This window comes from Macaca fascicularis, chromosome 6 (assembly GCF_037993035.2).
Source record: "Macaca fascicularis isolate 582-1 chromosome 6, T2T-MFA8v1.1".
Taxonomy (NCBI): Eukaryota; Metazoa; Chordata; class Mammalia; order Primates; family Cercopithecidae; genus Macaca; species Macaca fascicularis.
Window position 1 is genome coordinate 147,678,846 of NC_088380.1, and position 19,107 is coordinate 147,697,952.

Genomic DNA, 19,107 nt, shown 5'->3' on the forward strand with positions numbered 1-19,107 from the left:
TTTCAGGCTTACAATTGTCTCAGATATACTACGAATTCCTGGGGACCAGGGATCACATCTTGTATCTGTATTCACCACAATCGAGCACATTTGGTTGTGAGGAGAGTGGGGAAAGACACTGAATAAATGCTTTAAAACAAATACAAACATCATCACAAACTATAAAGAATATAAAACGATTATTAAGGAAGATATAATATATTTTTAATTACTTAAACAGAAGGAATTATTTAAATGCAATATTTGCTTCTGGAGGACATTTACGTAAATAAAATTTAGGTAGTGTTCATCAAACTGTGAAAATCTGTGGAGTCGCGTGGTGGCGCTGCAGGATAATACCAAGAAAAAAATTACCCTGGACGATGTTGTAGACGCTGTTATCCAGTACACGGAGAGAACTGGGAAGACAGAAAGAACAATCCTTTCAGGGACAACCTAGAAGCCATTCAACAAGGTTAAAATCTTTAGGCTTCCGATGATTTGGTAGACAGATCAGAGGCACGTTTCCCACAACTGCGAAGTGGTGCTGAGGCAATTCTGCAAGAAGATTTTGGAGTTTTGGAAAAGAAGCTATGGAAAACGGAGGGGCAGGCATTCTGCAGATAAGGCAAGTCCTGCTTTTCTTTGTTTTGCTGGGAATGTCTCAGGCGGTCTCTGAAACTGGGAGTTTTTTGGTGATGGAGGAATTGCAGAGTGGGAGCTTTGTAGGAAATTTGGCAAAGACCCTGGGACTGCAGGTGATTGAGCTGTCTTCACGGGGGGCTCAGGTGGTTTCTAATGATAACAAAGAGTGTTTGCAGCTGGATACAAACACTGGGGATTTGCTCCTGAGCGAAATGCTAGACAGGGAGGAGCTCTGTGGCTCCAATGAGCCTTGTGTGCTGTATTTCCAAGTGTTAATGAAAAACCCCACGGAATTTTTACAAATTGAACTCCAGGTCAGGGATATAAATGATCACTCTCCCATCTTCTTGGAGAAAGAAATGCTCTTAGAAATCCCAGAGAACAGTCCTCTTGGTACTGTGTTCTTGCTTGAAAGTGCGAAGGATTTAGATGTAGGAATCAATGCTGTAAAAAGCTACACAATAAATCCGAACTCTCATTTCCACATTAAAATAAGAGTCAATCCAGATAATAGGAAATACCCTGAGTTAGTTCTGGACAAGGCGCTGGATTATGAAGAGCGCCCGGAGCTCAGTTTCATCCTCACTGCTCTGGATGGCGGGTCCCCTCCCAGGTCCGGAACTGCCTTAGTCAGGGTGGTGGTTGTAGATATTAATGACAACTTCCCTGAGTTTGAGCAGGCTTTTTATGAGGTGAAGATTCCGGAGAATAGCACCCTTGGCTCGCTGGTTGTGACAGTCTTGGCTTGGGATTTAGACTCTGGAACAAACAGTGAACTATCCTATACCTTTTCCCATGCCTCAGAAGATATTCGCAAGACGTTTGAAATTAATCAAAAGTCTGGAGACATTACTTTAACAGCACCTTTGGATTTTGAAACGATTGAATCATACTCAATAATCATTCAAGCCACAGATGGGGGAGGACTTTTTGGAAAATCTACAGTCAGAATTCAGGTGATGGATGTAAATGACAATGCTCCTGAAATCACTGTGTCATCAATTACCAGTCCAATCCCAGAAAGCACACCAGAGACCGTGGTTATGGTTTTCAGGATACGAGACAGAGACTCTGGGGACAACGGAAAGATAGTTTGTTCTGTCCCGGAAGACCTCCCATTCGTGCTAAAATCTTCCGTAAATAATTACTACACTTTGGAAACAGAGAGACCACTGGACAGAGAGAGCAGAGCCGAGTACAACATTACCATCACCGTCACCGACTTGGGGACACCCAGGCTGAAAACCGAGTACAACATAACCGTGCTGGTCTCCGACGTCAATGACAACGCCCCCGCCTTCACCCAAACCTCCTACACCCTGTTCGTCCGCGAGAACAACAGCCCCGCCCTGCACATCGGCAGCGTCAGCGCCACAGACAGAGACTCAGGCACCAACGCCCAGGTCACCTACTCGCTGCTGCCGCCCCAGGACCCGCACTTGCCCCTCGCCTCCCTGGTCTCCATCAACACAGACAACGGCCACCTGTTCGCCCTCCGGTCGCTGGACTACGAGACCCTGCAGGCCTTCGAGTTCCGCGTGGGCGCCGCAGACCGCGGGTCCCCGGCGCTGAGCAGCGAGGCGCTGGTGCGCGTGCTGGTGCTGGACGCCAACGACAACTCGCCCTTCGTGCTGTACCCGCTGCAGAACGGCTCCGCGCCCTGCACAGAGCTGGTGCCCCGGGCGGCCGAGCCTGGCTACCTGGTGACCAAGGTGGTGGCGGTGGACGGCGACTCGGGCCAGAACGCCTGGCTGTCGTACCAGCTGCTCAAGGCCACGGAGCCCGGGCTGTTCGGCGTGTGGGCGCACAATGGCGAGGTGCGCACCGCCAGGCTGCTGAGCGAGCGCGACGCGACCAAGCACAGGCTAGTGGTGCTAGTCAAGGACAATGGCGAGCCTCCGCGCTCGGCCACCACCACGCTGCACTTGCTCCTGGTGGACGGCTTCTCCCAGCCCTATCTGCCTCTCCCAGAGGCGGCCCCGGCCCAGGCCCAGGCCGACTCGCTCACCATCTACCTGGTAGTGGCGTTGGCCTCGGTGTCGTCGCTGTTCCTCTTGTCGGTGCTCCTGTTCGTGGCGGTGCGGCTGTGCAGGAGGAGCAGGGCGGCCTCTGTGGGTCGCTGCTCGGTGCCCGAGGGCCCCTTTCCAGGACATCTGGTGGACGTGAGCGGCACCGGGACCCTGTCCCAGAGCTACCAGTATGAGGTGTGTGTGACTGGAGGCTCCGGGACAAATGAGTTCAAATTTCTGAAACCAATTATCCCCAACTTCCTACTCCACAGCACACGTAGGGAAGTTGAAGAAAACCCCCCATTTCAGAATAATTTGGTTTTCTGATAAAGAATGAAAAATAAATCCTGTGTTTATGAATACATTTATAATTAGGAATTTATTGTGAGGTGCCCGTAAAGTAGTATTTTTGGTCACTTCAAATATGTACTCTTTAAGTCAAGAAATTTCTTTACATAGGAAAGGATCCAGATTTAGTATCAAGAACCCTTCACAAAGCATGAAATGTATATGTGTAATGTTTTATGTCAAACAATTATGCTTAATATAAAGTCTATTAAATGGTAAGTCTTGTTTGAGATATTTTAAATTGCTTTCCATTGTTTTCAATATTTACCATGACTTTCGTTTTCTGAGTTGATTAGAATGCTGTTGGAGTATACTACCTTAGTTTCAGAAGCATAGATTGTAATGTACCTTTTTAGACCTTATTTTTTTAAAACACTCGTTTTATGGATCATACACTATTTTCACACTTTTAATCTTAGAAGAAACATATGTGGCATGGTATTTTAGGAATAACCAAATAGATGGTCTCAGAGACTCAGTAAGATCACCAAGGTCCACTAACTAATAAGTGACAAAACTGAGCATCCATCCTGGATCTGTCTGACTCTGAGTCAGTGGCTTTGCTCCAATTCCATACTGTTTTCTGTCATTAGATATCACCTGGCAAGTTTCTGCCTAACTAAAGAGAAGAAATGTTTTTATCACATTCATACTACTGTTCAATCTTTATTTAGAAATAATCTTTATCTATGATTTCATTTTCTCATAAACCAATAATCTTGCTTTTCTGGGTAAATTTTCAGCTATTATTACTAATGCTGTGATCTGTCTAAATCTCAAGTAAAAAACAAAATTGAAAGAGCAACCTGTGCCTTCTCGTTGTGTCCTGAACATATAACTTCCATTTCACAGAAATGATTAATGGTCCTGATTAGGAATAGTACATAATTTTGATTGCATTATTAGTTAATTATTTTCTTCACATTGTTGTATATTTTCAGAGTCACCCATACTTACATTTGTAATACATTTTCCTGATTTGAGAATTTGTTTTTAACAGTTTTCTATTACCTGTATGGCACTGCTGAATCAGGAAAACTTAAGAAAAAGAATAGTTTTAAATGTGTAATATCAAAGAGAAATATAGATGATCATTAAGTTTTTGGAAATTCTAGGGAGTTAAGGAGAAGCATTATTTGTTTAAAAATATGTAACTGATTCTTATTTTTAAAATAGGTAATTTTGGCATAGTTGTGTTCTGAATATATTATAAACTAGTGCTGGTAACTCTAAGAAAGCTAGTATTACTGCATATCACTGGTGGGATAGAACCTAAGGACAAAAAACTCACAGTAGTAAAATCTAAAATTGCTTTCATGATCTCAGGGTAAAATTATCCAATTTCTCTGACAAATAAATGGCATTAGAAATAAGAGGAGTGAAGTTTACACAAAGAAAAATCTCAAGAGGTCTAGCAATCAAATACAATGTGTGGATCTTGTTTGGATCTTGATTGAAACAACAGCAATGACTTTGAAAAACTTGGAAAAGTTTGAATATAGATGGGTATTAAATAATATTAACTTATTTTTTAGGTATGATAATGGCATTGTACTTAAGGGTATTTTTAGAGTCATTTAAAATCATGATGCATTTAAAGAAATATATAATGACGTATTTGTGGGTGAAAATTCAGTTTGTCTGGGATGTGAAAATGTTGAAGGGATAGAGTCAAGAATTATGGGAAAACATTGATAATTGTTGAAGCTAGTACTGAGTCCTTGGAGGTTCATTACACTCCTCTCTTCTATGAGATTTGAAAAATTTCAAAATAATTTCTTTTAATTGATGCTGTTGGAAGTGCAGGTAACAAAAAAGGACATCCTTCCCAGAAACAAAATCACCACTGCTGTTACACATATTGTCTCTGTTTAGACAAACTCTCCAGCTTTTCCTTGTTCATTTCCCTTCATTATTGGACATAACTTCTCTACCTGAGATAGTCATGCTCCTGTATTCTTCTACCATTTGAATTTTGAGGTGTTTTTCTAGTTATAGTAATGGATTTATGCTAGACTTATGATGGATTTATGCCACCAAGATTCAGCTACTTGATGGCATCAAATTGCTTTATACTTGGTATATAGTTTATTTTTAAGGTTAATCTCTCTTTGCATCAGATTCCTCATGTGTAAGGTGGGGAATTCACAACAGCCCTATGTGGTAGGTGCTATTATTATCCTCATTTCACAGACGAGCAAACTAAAGCAGAGAGGTGAAATAATTTGTTCGAGGTTCACAGCTACTAATTATTCCTATGGTTTATGGAAATAAAAGTGTAAACATCTAAAAGTTAACTATGTTAACTACAATTATATTTGAAATTTTCTGCATATATTCTTTTTGCCAAGCTAGACTGTTACCTAAATATTTCCTTTTTGCCCAAAACTCAGTTAGCATTGTTAAAAGACTAATGTAATTTCTCCTTCGGGCAGTTGTCTGCTCAGTAAGGTCCGGCGATATTAACGGTGGTGTTGTAACCTTACATAGTCCCAGGGTACATACAGGCAGAGTTGGGAATATTACATCTATTATCATCTCACAAAATGTAACATTCTGTAAGGACGCGTGGTGGCGCTGCAGGATAAGAAGGTACAAACCAGAACCTCAGCTGCAGCTCCATTAACCGGCAAAAGCAGCAGAACCTGGAAGCCCACGGGAAGCTTGGATGCCAAAGAGAAGACGGCTGGGTCCTCTGAAGAGGACTATTCTCTGCAATATTTCTGAGGTATCTGTGGAATAACCACAGCCTCAGATACTGGGGACTTTACAGTCCCACAGAACCGTCCTCCCAGGAAGCTGAACCCACCAAGAACAATGGAGGCCAGCGGGAAGCTCATTTGCAGACAAAGGCAAGTCCTTTTTCACTTTCTCCTTTTGGGCTTCTCTCTGGCGGGCGCGGCGGAACCTAGACGCTATTCTGTGGTGGAGGAAACAGAGGGCAGCTCCTTTGTCACCAATTTAGCAAAGGACTTGGGTCTGGAGCAGAGGGAATTCTCCAGGCGGGGGGTTAGGGTTGTTTCCAGAGGGAACAAACTACATTTGCAGCTCAATCAGAAGACCGGGGATTTGTTGCTCAATGAGAAATTGGACCGTGAGGATCTGTGTGGTCACACAGAGCCCTGTGCGCTACATTTCCAAGTGTTGCTAGAGAGTCCCTTTGAGTTTTTTCAAGCTGAACTACAGGTAATAGACATAAACGACCACTCTCCAGTATTTCTGGACAAAGAAATGTTGGTGAAAGTGTCAGAGAGCAGTCCTCCTGGGACTACGTTTCCTCTGAAGAATGCTGAAGACTTAGATGTAGGCCAAAACAATATTGAGAACTATATCATCAGCCCCAACTCCTATTTTCGGGTCCTCACCCGCAAACGCAGTGATGGCAGGAAATATCCAGAGCTGGTGCTGGACAAAGCGCTGGACCGAGAGGCAGAAGCGGAACTCAGGTTAACACTCACAGCACTGGATGGTGGCTCTCCGCCCAGATCTGGCACTGCTCAGGTCTACATTGAAGTCCTGGATGTCAACGATAATGCCCCTGAATTTGAGCAGCCTTTCTATAGGGTGCAGATCTCTGAGGACAGTCCAATAGGCTTCCTGGTTGTCAAGGTCTCTGCCACGGATGTAGACACAGGAGTCAACGGAGAGATTTCCTATTCACTTTTCCAAGCTTCAGATGAGATAAGCAAAACTTTTAAGGTCGATTCCTTGACAGGAGAAATTGAACTAAAAAAACAACTCGATTTCGAAAAACTTCAGTCCTTCGAAGTCAATATTGAGGCAAGAGACGCTGGAACCTTTTCTGGAAAATGCACCGTTCTGATTCAAGTGATGGATGTGAATGACCATGCCCCAGAAGTTACCATGTCTGCATTTACCAGCCCAATACCTGAGAACGCGCCTGAAACTGTGGTTGCACTTTTCAGTGTTTCAGATCTTGATTCAGGAGAAAATGGGGAAATAAGTTGCTCCATTCAGGAGGATCTACCCTTCCTCCTGAAATCCGCGGAAAACTTTTATACCCTGCTAACGGAGAGACCACTAGACAGAGAAAGCAGAGGGGAATACAACATCACTATCACAGTCACTGACTTGGGGACCCCTATGCTGAAAACACAGCTCAATATAACCGTGCTGGTCGCCGATGTCAATGACAACGCCCCCGCCTTCACCCAAACCTCCTATACCCTGTTCGTCCGCGAGAACAACAGCCCCGCCCTGCACATCGGCAGCGTCAGCGCCACAGACAGAGACTCAGGCACCAACGCCCAGGTCACCTACTCGCTGCTGCCGCCCCAGGACGCGCACCTGTCCCTCACCTCCTTGGTCTCCATCAACGCGGACAACGGCCACCTGTTCGCCCTCAGGTCTCTGGACTACGAGGCCCTGCAGGGGTTCGAGTTCCGCGTGGGCGCTTCAGACCGCGGCTCCCCGGCGCTGAGCAGCGAGGCACTGGTGCGCGTGCTGGTGCTGGACGCCAACGACAACTCGCCTTTCGTGCTGTACCCGCCGCAGAACGGCTCTGCTCCATGTATCGAGCTGGTGCCCCGGGCGGCCGAGCCGGGCTACCTGGTGACCAAGGTGGTGGCGGTGGACGGCGACTCGGGTCAGAACGCCTGGCTGTCGTACCAGTTGCTCAAGGCCACGGAGCTCGGGCTGTTCGGTGTGCGGGCGCACAATGGCGAGGTGCGCACCGCCAGGCTGCTGAGCGAGCGCGACGCGGCCAAGCACAGGCTGGTGGTGCTGGTCAAGGACAATGGCGAGCCTCCGCGCTCGGCCACCGCCACGCTGCACGTGCTCCTGGTGGACGGCTTCTCCCAGCCCTACCTGCCTCTCCCAGGGGCGACCCCGGCCCAAGCCCAGGACGACTCGCTCACCGTCTACCTGGTGGTGGCGTTGGCCTCGGTGTCGTCGCTGTTCCTCTTGTCGGTGCTCCTGTTCGTGGCGGTGCGGCTGTGCAGGAGGAGCAGGGCGGCCTCGGTGGGTCGCTGCTCGGTGCCCAAGGGCCCCTTTCGAGGGCATCTGGTGGACGTGAGCGGCACCGGGACCTTATCCCAGAGTTACCAGTATGAGGTGTGTCTGGCAGGAGGCTCAGGGACAAATGAGTTCAAGTTCCTGAAGCCTATTATCCCCGACTTCCCTCCCCAGTGCCCTGGGAAAGAAATACAGGGAAATGCTACCTTCTCCAATGACTTTGGGTTCAATATTCAGTGACCATAGTCGACTTTTATATTCCATAGGTATTTTACTTTATGGCATTTCTATGCCAATGTTTATTTCCCCCAATTTGTGTGTATTTAAAACTGTACTGATTTACTCTTGATTTTTCTCATGTTCTTTCTCCCTTTGCTATTAAGTGAACATTCACTTTTATTCCCGGTTCTTAAAAGATGGCAATTCATTCTTTAACCTAGATGGTCTTAAATTGTAATTAATTTGCCTCCCTAAAGAGCAATACCAAATCACATTTTTTTTCATGCCCCTATCTTTAGTTCAACTTCACCCACTGTTATGCTTATGGTAAAATTAAATAGAGCAATTTGGAAGGGATTCACATTTTCCAGCATTTCTTCATTTCTCTTTTTTTCAGCCTTAAAATAATGATTGGTATTCAGATATATAATTTTTCTTTTTTTTTAATCCAGTGCATTTTTAGTTAACCTTTAACTATGCTTTTTGCTTTCAAAAATAAACCAGGAAACCTATATTCTATGATACAACTGTAAGTGTTATCACTTGATTCGAAAGGGTCAGAAGACCAGTTTCTCAGTATCCTTTCCTCATTCATCCTGGAGAGGATCGTGCAGGCACGTTAATATTGTGGCCCCTCACAGAATCTGGGAATATGAAGTTACAATTTTTAAATTAATGTACCAAAGCTTTAATGCAATCTAGTCAAATGCAGATGCATGTGTCCAAATAATTCGTATAGCATAAATTGGAGTTGTGTGCTAACGTGTAAATTTTTTTGCCTGTAATATCATAGAATTTAATGTATATACACCAGAAACTACTTTTCAGACTCTTTTCTACTGCAACCAATAGTTAAGATTATATTTTACATATTTTGAAACACACAAAATAGAAAGAAATGCTTGTGAACAATGCTTAGTCTTTTTATGATATAATTTGAAATTACCTATATATTTCATTCTATTCAATTTTCAGATGTGGTCATGATCCACTAAGTTTATTTAATGGTATACTAATGGGTAGTAACCCAAAGTTTGAAAACCACTTTTCTCAGACATATAGAAGTATACCAGATGTTGAACATTGATAGTATCAAAAGAGTCCTTTAGGGTTCTAATTTAAAAAAAAAAAAAATTCAAACCATTGTAGAGGAGTAGTTTTGTCTCATGTTAAACCACTCTACCCTTTAAGGATCTGACACACTGTGCAAGAAAAAGACTTCAAGGTTGGAGGAGATTTTCCATGACTTTTATCAACAAATCTAAAGTCTATGTTGTGGGAGAAAAATGTAGGATAACAAAATGAGTAAAAGTATAGAGGCAAAAAAAGTGTGTGTATGAAAGAGACGGAGCAAGCATGGGAAAGAGGAAATTCATGGGGATGAGTAAAATGACTACTTTCAGTGCCACAGACTAGACTCAATTGCTTCTCTTATTTTATTTTTTGAGACAGGGTCCTGTTCTGTCACCCACACTGGAGTGCAGCGGTGCGATCTCCACTCACTGCAACCTCCACCTCCCGGGCTCAAGCAATCCTCCCACCTCAGCCTCCCTAGTACGCAGGACTATAGGCGCAGGCCACCACACCCACTAATTTTTGCATTTTTAGTGGAGACAAGGTTTCATCATATTGCCCAGACTGGTCTCCAACTCCTAAGCTCAAGCAATCTGCCTGCCTCAGCCTCCCAAAGTGCTGTGATTACAGGTGTGAGCACCTGGCCTCAACTGCTTCTTGAAAATATTTTAAAATTTTATCTTAACATTGTAGAGGGACTGGGTATTAGTCAGTTGATAATGCCAAGGAGAGTAATCTCTTTTTATGGCATATCTAAGACAACCTAGTGTTTATACTTCTTGCTAAGATTTCACTACCAGTTCTGTTGAACTGTGTCGACTGAGTAATTATTCTTTTCTTTTTTTCTGTTTTCTTTCTTTGTTTATTTTTTAGAGACAGAGTCTCAGTCACCTAGGCTGGAGTGCAGGGGTGCAATCATGGCTCACTGAATCCTTGAGCTCCTGGGCTCAAGCAATCCTCCTGCTGCAGCCTCCCAAGTAGCTGGGACCACAGGCACATGCCACCACCCCCAGGTTTTTAAAAAGATTTTTGTAGAGATGGGTTCTCATTATGTTGCCCAGGCTGGTCTTGAACTCCTGGCCTCCAAAGGTGGGATTTATTCTAGCAGCTTCCCTGTGATCTTCTCACATCTACTGGTGGAGGGGGAAAGAATAGTTCGAACAGCTCAGACAGAAAATCTAGCAGGTGCAACAGTGGAGAAAAGGGCCAAGTACTTGTCCTATTACTTCCAGTTTTTCTAGATAGATGAGCAGCAGGACTCCTCTCTTTATAAAAAGAACTATGAGTTTCCTGGCTCTAATGAAGAGTGACCAGGCATTCAGGAACTTAAATGCCGAGATACATATAACCAACGAATTCTCCTAGAATGTATTGCTAAAAACGAATTTTGCTCTTATAGTTCAAAGACCTCATTTATAGTTATACTTAAAACAGTGCATAGGAATCAAGCTGTATCAGCCAATTTTATATGAAAGAACTATAGGTTGTAAGTAACTTAGAACATAATTTTATATCTAGAGGGGGTTAAAGGACACAGAAAATAGAGACACAAGAGATGGTCCAGCCTTAGAGAATGGATTCTCTTGAAAACACTTACAAAAAAAAACAGGTGTTTTTTGTTTGTTTGTTTGTTTTTTGTTTTGTTTTGTTTTGTTTGTGCGTTTTTGGAAATAGGCAAAAGTATGGGGGAAAAGGGACATAGGACATTTTATCTTACAAACACATTGTTCTCTTTATCTTTCTATTTCAAGTTCTGCCAACACTCCTGGGCCCACTGATTAATCTAACAACTTGACCTCTCAGTCCCTAAGTCTTTACCTCTACTCCTATTATTCAGTCATTAACGCCTTGGCTACATATTGTACTTTTCCCCACCAAGAAACTGTCATATGATATAATAATTTCAGCTATCTCCCTGTGAGAGCACAATTGTCTATGCCTATAACCTTCTCATTCTGCTGTTCCTATCATGTCTTGTCTTTAACCTTATCAGGAGCTCCATTCCATGATGCTGATACTACCTATCAAATGCTCCTGTTTTAATTTCCTTCCTAACCAGTTGATTTCCTGGCTTACCGTTCACAGTTACTCTCATGCCCGTATTCTCAATTCCCTTGTTCAATTTTCCTTCACTCAAACCACCTGATGAAACTCCAGCCCAGATGAATATAGTCTTCCTCCTCTCTTACACATGGGGTGCTGCACTCTATAAGACCAAACTTACAAAATTAGCAATACCACTGCCACTATAAATGTATAATATTCAAACCTAATTGGGCTTCTGAGACCAAAAACTCCTTTTATAATTTTTCTAACGAGCTTTATTTTCTATTCTCCACAACAACTACTTTAAACCTACTTATCTTACTTTAAACTTCTTACCCTACCACTTGCATACCCTGTTTTATCAGATGAACTTGCCTAATACCTTATTGAGAAAATAGAATCCATCAGCTAGAAATTCATTTTCCTGTCCCCTACTCCACAGCTTTAACAGCATCTGTATCTATATTTTTCACCTGCTGAGGTCCCTCCCACTGGTCTAAATCCAATCCCTTCACACATTGCCTGGATCCCATCTTTAACAACTTTTCTAGGGGACCTGCATTATCCCTTCTGTATCTTAATTTTCTCCTTCCCTACTGAACATTACACATTGGCATTTTAAGTATATTCAAGTTTCTCTAGTCTTTAAAATATCCTCTGAGTGAATTCTTCTCCAGATACCAATGTATTTCTTATTCCTTTTACAACCTTTTCATTCTTTACAAATATCTTGAGAGCCTGGCTGCAGTGAGCCAGTGAGCCTGGGTGACAGATAGAGACCCTGTCTCAAAAAAAAAATTGTCGAAAGAGTGGTCTACTTTATTTTTTCTTCCTCATCCCTCTCACTTTGCACCAAAGTACAATCTAATTTTCATCACAACCATTCTACTGAAACTGCTGTTGCAAAGGTTATCAAAGATTTCCATATAAGTTAAGTAAGATTATACTGTGGAACCAACGTGATGCAATGAAACAGTGGCTTGTAAACATGTCACTCTTTTTCACATGACAGTACCAATGTAAAAATTATTAGGTAGGTAAGGCAGCTTTGATCCTCACAGTCCTTGCAAAACGAAATTTTCTTTCAAGTAATTTCTTCAACATTCCCTATGGCAATACAATCTGCATGGGTGTAGCTGGGTCACTGCCACATCTGGGTCACTGCCACATCTGGGTTCTAGCTCGCTTGGAAGAAAGAGTCATTCAGATGACTTTTGTTCTATAACTGGAAGAGGCAGACAGAAATTCTGCTCACAATCCATCTGTGAGAACTTAATTCACTTGGCCACACTCAAATACAGGAGAGGCTGGGATGCACAATCTACCTTCATGGCCACATACCTGGGTACAGTTCTATTACTATAGAAGCAAGGGAAAACAGATTTTGTCAGACATCTATCAGAATCCTCCACAATGACCATCTTTTTAAGTCCAATGGATAATTGTCATGCTTATTTTTCTTGACTTTTCTGAGGCATTTGCAGCTGTCGATCTTCCTCGTCTCCTTAAAATGCTATTTGCTTTTGATTTCATGGTTTTGAACTCTGAGCCTTCTTTATCTTTTCAGATATGCTTCTTGCCCTGTCTCCTCTAAATGAAGATGTTTCTCAGACTTCTGTGCCAAGCCTCTTCTATACTTATTTGACACACTTCTGCTTGGTTATCCTAGAGCATTCATGGTTTCAATCACCATATATATATATACACATATATACTGATGAATCCCAAAGTTCATATCGTCAGCCCAGGTTTATTTCCTATGCTTTGGTTATAGGCAAACACACACACACACACACACATACACACACACACCACAAACACACAAACACACATCCTACAGGCGCTTACCTCAATATCAGCATGTTCAAAACTGACACTTCATCTTTTTGCACCCCAATCATGTTTTTTTAGCATTCCCTGTCCTAGCAAATGACACCACTAGTCATCGAGTTTCCCAGTCCGGAGGTGTGATATCATCTCTGAGTCTTTCCCCTTTTTCTCCCCATGCAACCTATCAACCAACAGTTGAAAATATTTCATCTCCTCATACCTTTCTACTCATCCCTCTTCTCTGTATCCGCACTGGCATTATCCTCTTCCAGACTACCATCATCTCTTATCTGATCTCCTTGATTCTCCAGTCATTCCCCCTGAAATTAATTCTCCATACTTCAGCCAAACTGATTTTTTAAATGCAGATGTGATCATGTTAATCAGACATTTAAAACCCATCTTTGTACTTGAATTACATTTAGGATAAATGCAAGAACGCATGATATGACCTGTATAATGATTCACATTCTCACCCTGCTTTCAACCCTAATTTCATTATTAGACCCTCCCTTTCCACAGTTTTTAAAGTCCAAGGCATACTTCACTTCTCTGTGTTCCTCAAAATGCCCATCTGAAATATTCCTCCTTCTCCTGGCTAGTTCCTTCAGATCACAATGTATTATTCATTACGTCAGGAAAGCTTTCACTGATGTCCCAAGTCCTATTTAGATCTTAATTATTTTATTTTTGACAGACACTTAACCAGCACTTACAAACCACTTGGTAAATATTAATTCACTAGATGCCTATGATAATAATCATGGGAGGCAAATATTATTATTACCCCATTTTACAGGTGAGGAAACAAAGATATCTATAACTTGCCCAAGCTTATAGTGAGTTACATAACCAGGATTCTAATATTGATAATTTGGTTCCAGATCCCATATTCCTAAGCACTAAAGTATGCAGCCCATAGGTACAAGAAGCCCTTTCTAGATATTTCTATATTACTTTTTACAAATGCATACATTATGACATACTTCATTTACTTGTCTGCCAATTTTTCTAGCTTGTGAGCTCCATAAGAGCAAGGATTATCTCTAGCTTATTTGTGCCATGTCCTTCTTTGTATTTTCAAAATATGAAAGTGAAAAAAGTAATGACATTACTATGATTGACAACAAGTATTTACAAGAGTGAAAGAGAGAATATATTTGTAATTACTCAAGAAATGACTTAAATAAAAAATTATTTCTTCAGTTCAGAATATTTTAACAGATCCTTTAGTGTCGAGCATTCAAAACAGTGATAATGCAGTGTATAGACATTTTCTGGATTCAAATTCAAACAAACCATCAGCAAAGGACGTTTTGGAGAGAACTGGGGAAAACCAAATGCAGGATAAATTACATCGAGGAATTATTGCTCAAGTTGTTGATTGTGAACGTTATGTTGCAATTATCTTTTAGAATGCCTTATCTATTAGAAATACTTAGTAAAGTATTTAAAGGTAAAAAAAAAATGTTGTCTGGGATTTGTTTTGAATGTTCCGGATGTATTTATGATTTACTTTTTCAAAGAGGAAAACTTTTTAATGAAAAAAAAAAGAAAAAGAAAAAAAAGAAAAGCATAGAGACACATGGTGGCGCTACAGGATAAGACGAAAACTGTACATAGGCTGGCACAGTGAGCTTCGCTATTCAGAACAGAAAGCATCCAACCCACTGAAAAGACAGGCATTAAAGGAGCTTTGCCTACAGAGCTGCTGGAGGATACACTGTCCAGGGGGTTCCTATTAAAAACCAGAGCTTCAGCTTCCAAAATTAGGGCTGAGCTTCAATTTTTCCACAAGAGGTTGCCTAAAGGAACCATGGAGATCAGAGGGTCACTCGATCTACGAAAAAGGCAAGTTCTAATATTCCTTGTTTTGCTGGGATTGTCTCGGGCAGATACTGAATCTGCACACTATTCTGTGGCAGAGGAAACAGAAATTGGCTCATTTGTGGCTAATCTAGCGAGGGACCTAGGGCTGGGGGTGGAGGAGCTGTCTTCACGTGAAGCCCGGGTAGTGTCTGATGATAATAAAAAGTATTTGCACCTTGATTTGCTGACTGGGGATTTGCTCCTAAATGAGAAACTAGACCGAGATGAGCTGTGTGGCTCCACCGAGCCCTGTGTGCTGCATTTTCAGGTGGTTTTGGAAAACCCTTTACAGTTTTTTCGGGTTGAGCTGCATGTCAAAGACATAAATGATCACTCCCCTACATTCCTAGACAAGGAAATACTTATTAAAATATCAGAAGGTACCACTATTGGAACTACATTCCTAATGGAGAGTGCTCAAGATTTGGATGTCGGAAGCAACAGTCTCCAAAACTACACAATTAGCCCCAATTCTCACTTCCACATTAAAATTCCAGACAGTAGTGACAGAAAGATATACCCAGAGCTGGTCCTAGATAGAGCTTTAGATTATGAACAGGAAGCTGAACTCAGATTAACACTCACAGCACTGGATGGTGGATCCCCGCCCAAGTCTGGGACAACTTTGGTTCTCATTAAGGTGTTGGACATCAATGATAATGCCCCTGAGTTTCCTCAGAGTCTCTATGAGGTGCAAGTCCCCGAGGATAGACCCATTGGCTCCTGGATTGTCACCATCTCAGCTAAGGATCTGGATGCAGGAAACTATGGGAAAATATCTTACACATTTTTCCATGCATCAGAAGATATTCGTAAAACATTTGAAATTAATCCAATATCTGGGGAAGTTAATTTGAGATCACCCCTGGATTTTGAAGTGATACAGTCCTACACTATAAATATTCAGGCAACAGATGGTGGGGGTCTTTCAGGAAAATGCACCCTTCTAGTTAAAGTTATGGATATAAACGACAATCCACCAGAAGTGACCATATCATCGATTACAAAGAGAATTCCAGAGAATGCCTCAGAGACTCTAGTAGCTCTTTTTAGTGTAGTAGACCAAGACTCTGGAGACAATGGGAGGATGATTTGCTCTATTCAAGATAACCTCCCCTTTTTCCTGAAACCGACCTTCAAGAACTTTTTCACTCTAGTTTCTGAAAAAGCACTGGACAGAGAGAGCCAAGCAGAGTACAACATCACGATCACCGTCACAGACTTGGGGACCCCCAGGCTGAAAACCGAGTACAACATAACCGTGCTGGTCTCCGACGTCAATGACAACGCTCCCGCCTTCACCAGAACCTCCTACACCCTGTTCGTCCGCGAGAACAACAGCCCCGCCCTGCACATCGGCAGCGTCAGCGCCACAGACAGAGACTCAGGCACCAACGCCCTGGTCACCTACTCGCTGCTGCCGTCCCAGGACCCGCACCTGCCCCTCTCCTCCCTGGTCTCCATCAACACAGACAACGGCCACCTGTTCGCCCTCCGCTCGCTGGACTACGAGGCCTTGCAGGAGTTCGAGTTCCGCGTGGGCGCCACAGACCGCGGCTCCCCGGCGCTGAGCAGCGAGGCGCTGGTGCGCGTGCTGGTGCTGGATGCCAACGACAACTCGCCTTTCGTGCTGTACCCTCTGCAGAACGGCTCCGCTCCCTGCACCGAGCTGGTGCCCCGGACGGCCGAGCCGGGCTACCTGGTGACCAAGGTGGTGGCGGTGGACGGCGACTCGGGCCAGAACGCCTGGCTGTCGTACCAGCTACTCAAGGCCACGGAGCCCGGGCTGTTCGGTGTGTGGGCGCACAATGGCGAGGTGCGCACCGCCAGGCTGCTGAGCGAACGTGAGGCGGCCAGGCATAGGCTGGTGGTGCTGGTCAAGGACAATGGCGAGCCTCCGCGCTCGGCCACCGCCACGCTGCACGTGCTACTGGTGGACGGCTTCTCGCAGCCCTACCTGCCTCTCCCTGAGGCGGTCCCCGCCCAGGCCCAGGCCGACTCGCTCACCGTCTACCTGGTAGTGGCATTGGCCTCAGTGTCGTCGCTGTTCCTCTTGTCGGTGCTCCTGTTCGTGGCGGTGCGGCTGTTCAGGAGGAGCAGAGCTGCCTCGGTGGGTCGCTGCTCGGTGCCCAAGGGCCCCTTTCCAGGACATCTGGTGGACGTGAGCGGCACCGGGACCCTATCCCAGAGCTACCAGTACGAGGTGTGTCTGACAGGAGGTTACGGGACAAATGAGTTCAAATTTCTGAAGCCGATTATCCCCAATTTTCAAGTTCATGACACTGGTAAGAATATGGGGGAAATTGAGAACTTTCGAAATAGCTTTGGATTTAACATAGAATAAAACAATTTATTTTAAATTTCTAATTTTTAGTTATTTTTTGCAAGCTGATGGTACTTTTTGCATAATCTTTTGTGGATTTTTGGTTGTATTGTAGTTGCATGCATGATTATAGCTCTTGTTTTTCTCACAGTTTCTTTAAAAATCTTTATTAGTGGCTATAATGACATGGAAATGTAATCTGTGTTTTCTGGTTTTTCATTTATTTGGTCAAAATGTTATATTAATGGAGTTATTGCTATTTTTGCTGTGATAATGGTATCGTTATGTAAGACAATGTTCTCAATTATTTGGAGATGCAAACTAAAGTATTAAGAGCTAATGTCATTATATATGTAACTTAAATCTAGACACCATCAAAACATAAAGTAAAAATAAAAAGTGTTGCTGAATCTGGGTCGAAAATATAGTGCATTTATCACACTATTCTCTCTGAAAATGTTCTTTAAAAAGGATAAAAAAGATGCTATCCCTCCATTTTCAGTTCTGGAGAACCTTATAAGTTTTTCAAATATTTACTTTATGATGAAACTTAAGTGGTCACATTGGAAATTATTAATTTCTTAAGTAATTTTTTCTGTAACTACTTTTGTTGATAATCCTGTTGTGGAGGAAGAGTCTTATAATGCTCTGGGCTTTGCTGTCACTCTTTAGTTTTCTTAATTTAATTTTATTTATTTATGTTTTTTGAGACAGGGTCTCATTCCATTGCCCTGGCTGGAATGCAGTGGCACTGTCATGGCTCACTGCAGCCTTGACTTCCTGGGTTCAGGTGATTCTCCTGCCTCAGACTCCTGAGTAGCTGGGACCAGTGGCACAGGCGACCATAGCCCGGCTAATTCTTTTGTAATTTTTTTGTACAGACGGAATATTGCCATGTTTTCCAGTCTGGTCTGGAACTCCTTGGCTCAAGAGATCTGCCCACCTTAGCTAGTCTTTTGTCTTTGTTTTTTGAGATAAAGTCTCACTTTGTTGCCCAGGCTAGAGTGTAGTGGCAGGACCTTGGCTCACTGCAGCCTTGACATCCTGGGCTCAAGAAATCCTCCTGCTTCAGCCTACTAAATAGCTCGAACTACAGGCACCCGCCATGACGCCCAGCTAAATTTTTGTATATGTGGTAGAGATGGAGTTTTGCCATGTGGCCCAGGCTAGTCTGGAACTCCTGAACTCAAGTGATCCACCTGCTTTGGCCTCCCAAAGTGCTAGGATTACAGGCATGAGCCATTACGCCCAGCCTAGTTTTCTTTAAATACACCCTATTTACTAGCTTAAATCTTGTATTGTTTATTTCTAAAGCAGAAAATAATTTAGGGTCTTATCCTGGGTAAAATAGCCTTCCATCAGATGAGTACAAAGCAAGAACTTCGTAAGAAATTGAAATGAAGATTCAAACTGTTAGTGAATTTGAAATATTTGAATTGGAAGAGACAAAATAAATCTAGGTAAAAAATATTCATATCATATTAGTTTGGGTTTGGATTTCTTAACAAGGCTTTAAAGTACAAAAAAGAACAATACAAACTGATGAATATTACTGCCTCAAAATTAAATGATAGCACAGACAAACTAAAAGATGACAGTGAGAAGCCACCTGCAGTATTTTAACTGACAAGATTAATATTTACATTATTCAAATAACTCTTGCAAATCAACAACAACAAAGCCAGAGACACAATAGGATTTTTCAAGACAAAGGAAAAGGAAATTCAAAAAAAGGGAAAACAGAAAGTCTGAAAATAGCTTTAAATGAAGTTCAACCCTTTTAGTTGGTGA

At 42.8% G+C, this 19,107-nt stretch overlaps 3 protein-coding genes across 3 annotated transcripts; all 3 read left to right on the forward strand.

The window, feature by feature from the left end:
• Positions 1-383: 383 nt before the first annotated feature.
• PCDHB12 (protocadherin beta 12) lies at positions 384-3,786 on the forward strand. Its single transcript, XM_015452021.3, has one exon. The coding sequence runs from the start codon at positions 573-575 to the stop codon at positions 2,958-2,960; it is 2,388 nt and encodes a 795-aa protein (XP_015307507.3). The 5' UTR covers positions 384-572; the 3' UTR covers positions 2,961-3,786.
• Positions 3,787-5,605: 1,819 nt separating this feature from the next.
• Positions 5,606-14,592, forward strand: PCDHB13 (protocadherin beta 13). The gene has a single exon (XM_015452020.3). The coding sequence runs from the start codon at positions 5,799-5,801 to the stop codon at positions 8,193-8,195; it is 2,397 nt and encodes a 798-aa protein (XP_015307506.3). The 5' UTR covers positions 5,606-5,798; the 3' UTR covers positions 8,196-14,592.
• A 180-nt stretch (positions 14,593-14,772) lies between these two features.
• On the forward strand, positions 14,773-17,739 carry PCDHB14 (protocadherin beta 14). Its single transcript, XM_005558037.5, has one exon. The coding sequence runs from the start codon at positions 14,941-14,943 to the stop codon at positions 17,335-17,337; it is 2,397 nt and encodes a 798-aa protein (XP_005558094.3). The 5' UTR covers positions 14,773-14,940; the 3' UTR covers positions 17,338-17,739.
• Positions 17,740-19,107: the final 1,368 nt, after the last annotated feature.

What these genes read in the sequence shown, in the direction of transcription:
- PCDHB13 (XM_015452020.3), top strand. Translation starts at nt 5,799, where the DNA reads ATGGAGGCCAGCGGGAAGCTCATTTGCAGACAAAGGCAAGTCCTTTTT.
- PCDHB14 (XM_005558037.5), top strand. Translation starts at nt 14,941, where the DNA reads ATGGAGATCAGAGGGTCACTCGATCTACGAAAAAGGCAAGTTCTAATA.
- PCDHB12 (XM_015452021.3), top strand. Translation starts at nt 573, where the DNA reads ATGGAAAACGGAGGGGCAGGCATTCTGCAGATAAGGCAAGTCCTGCTT.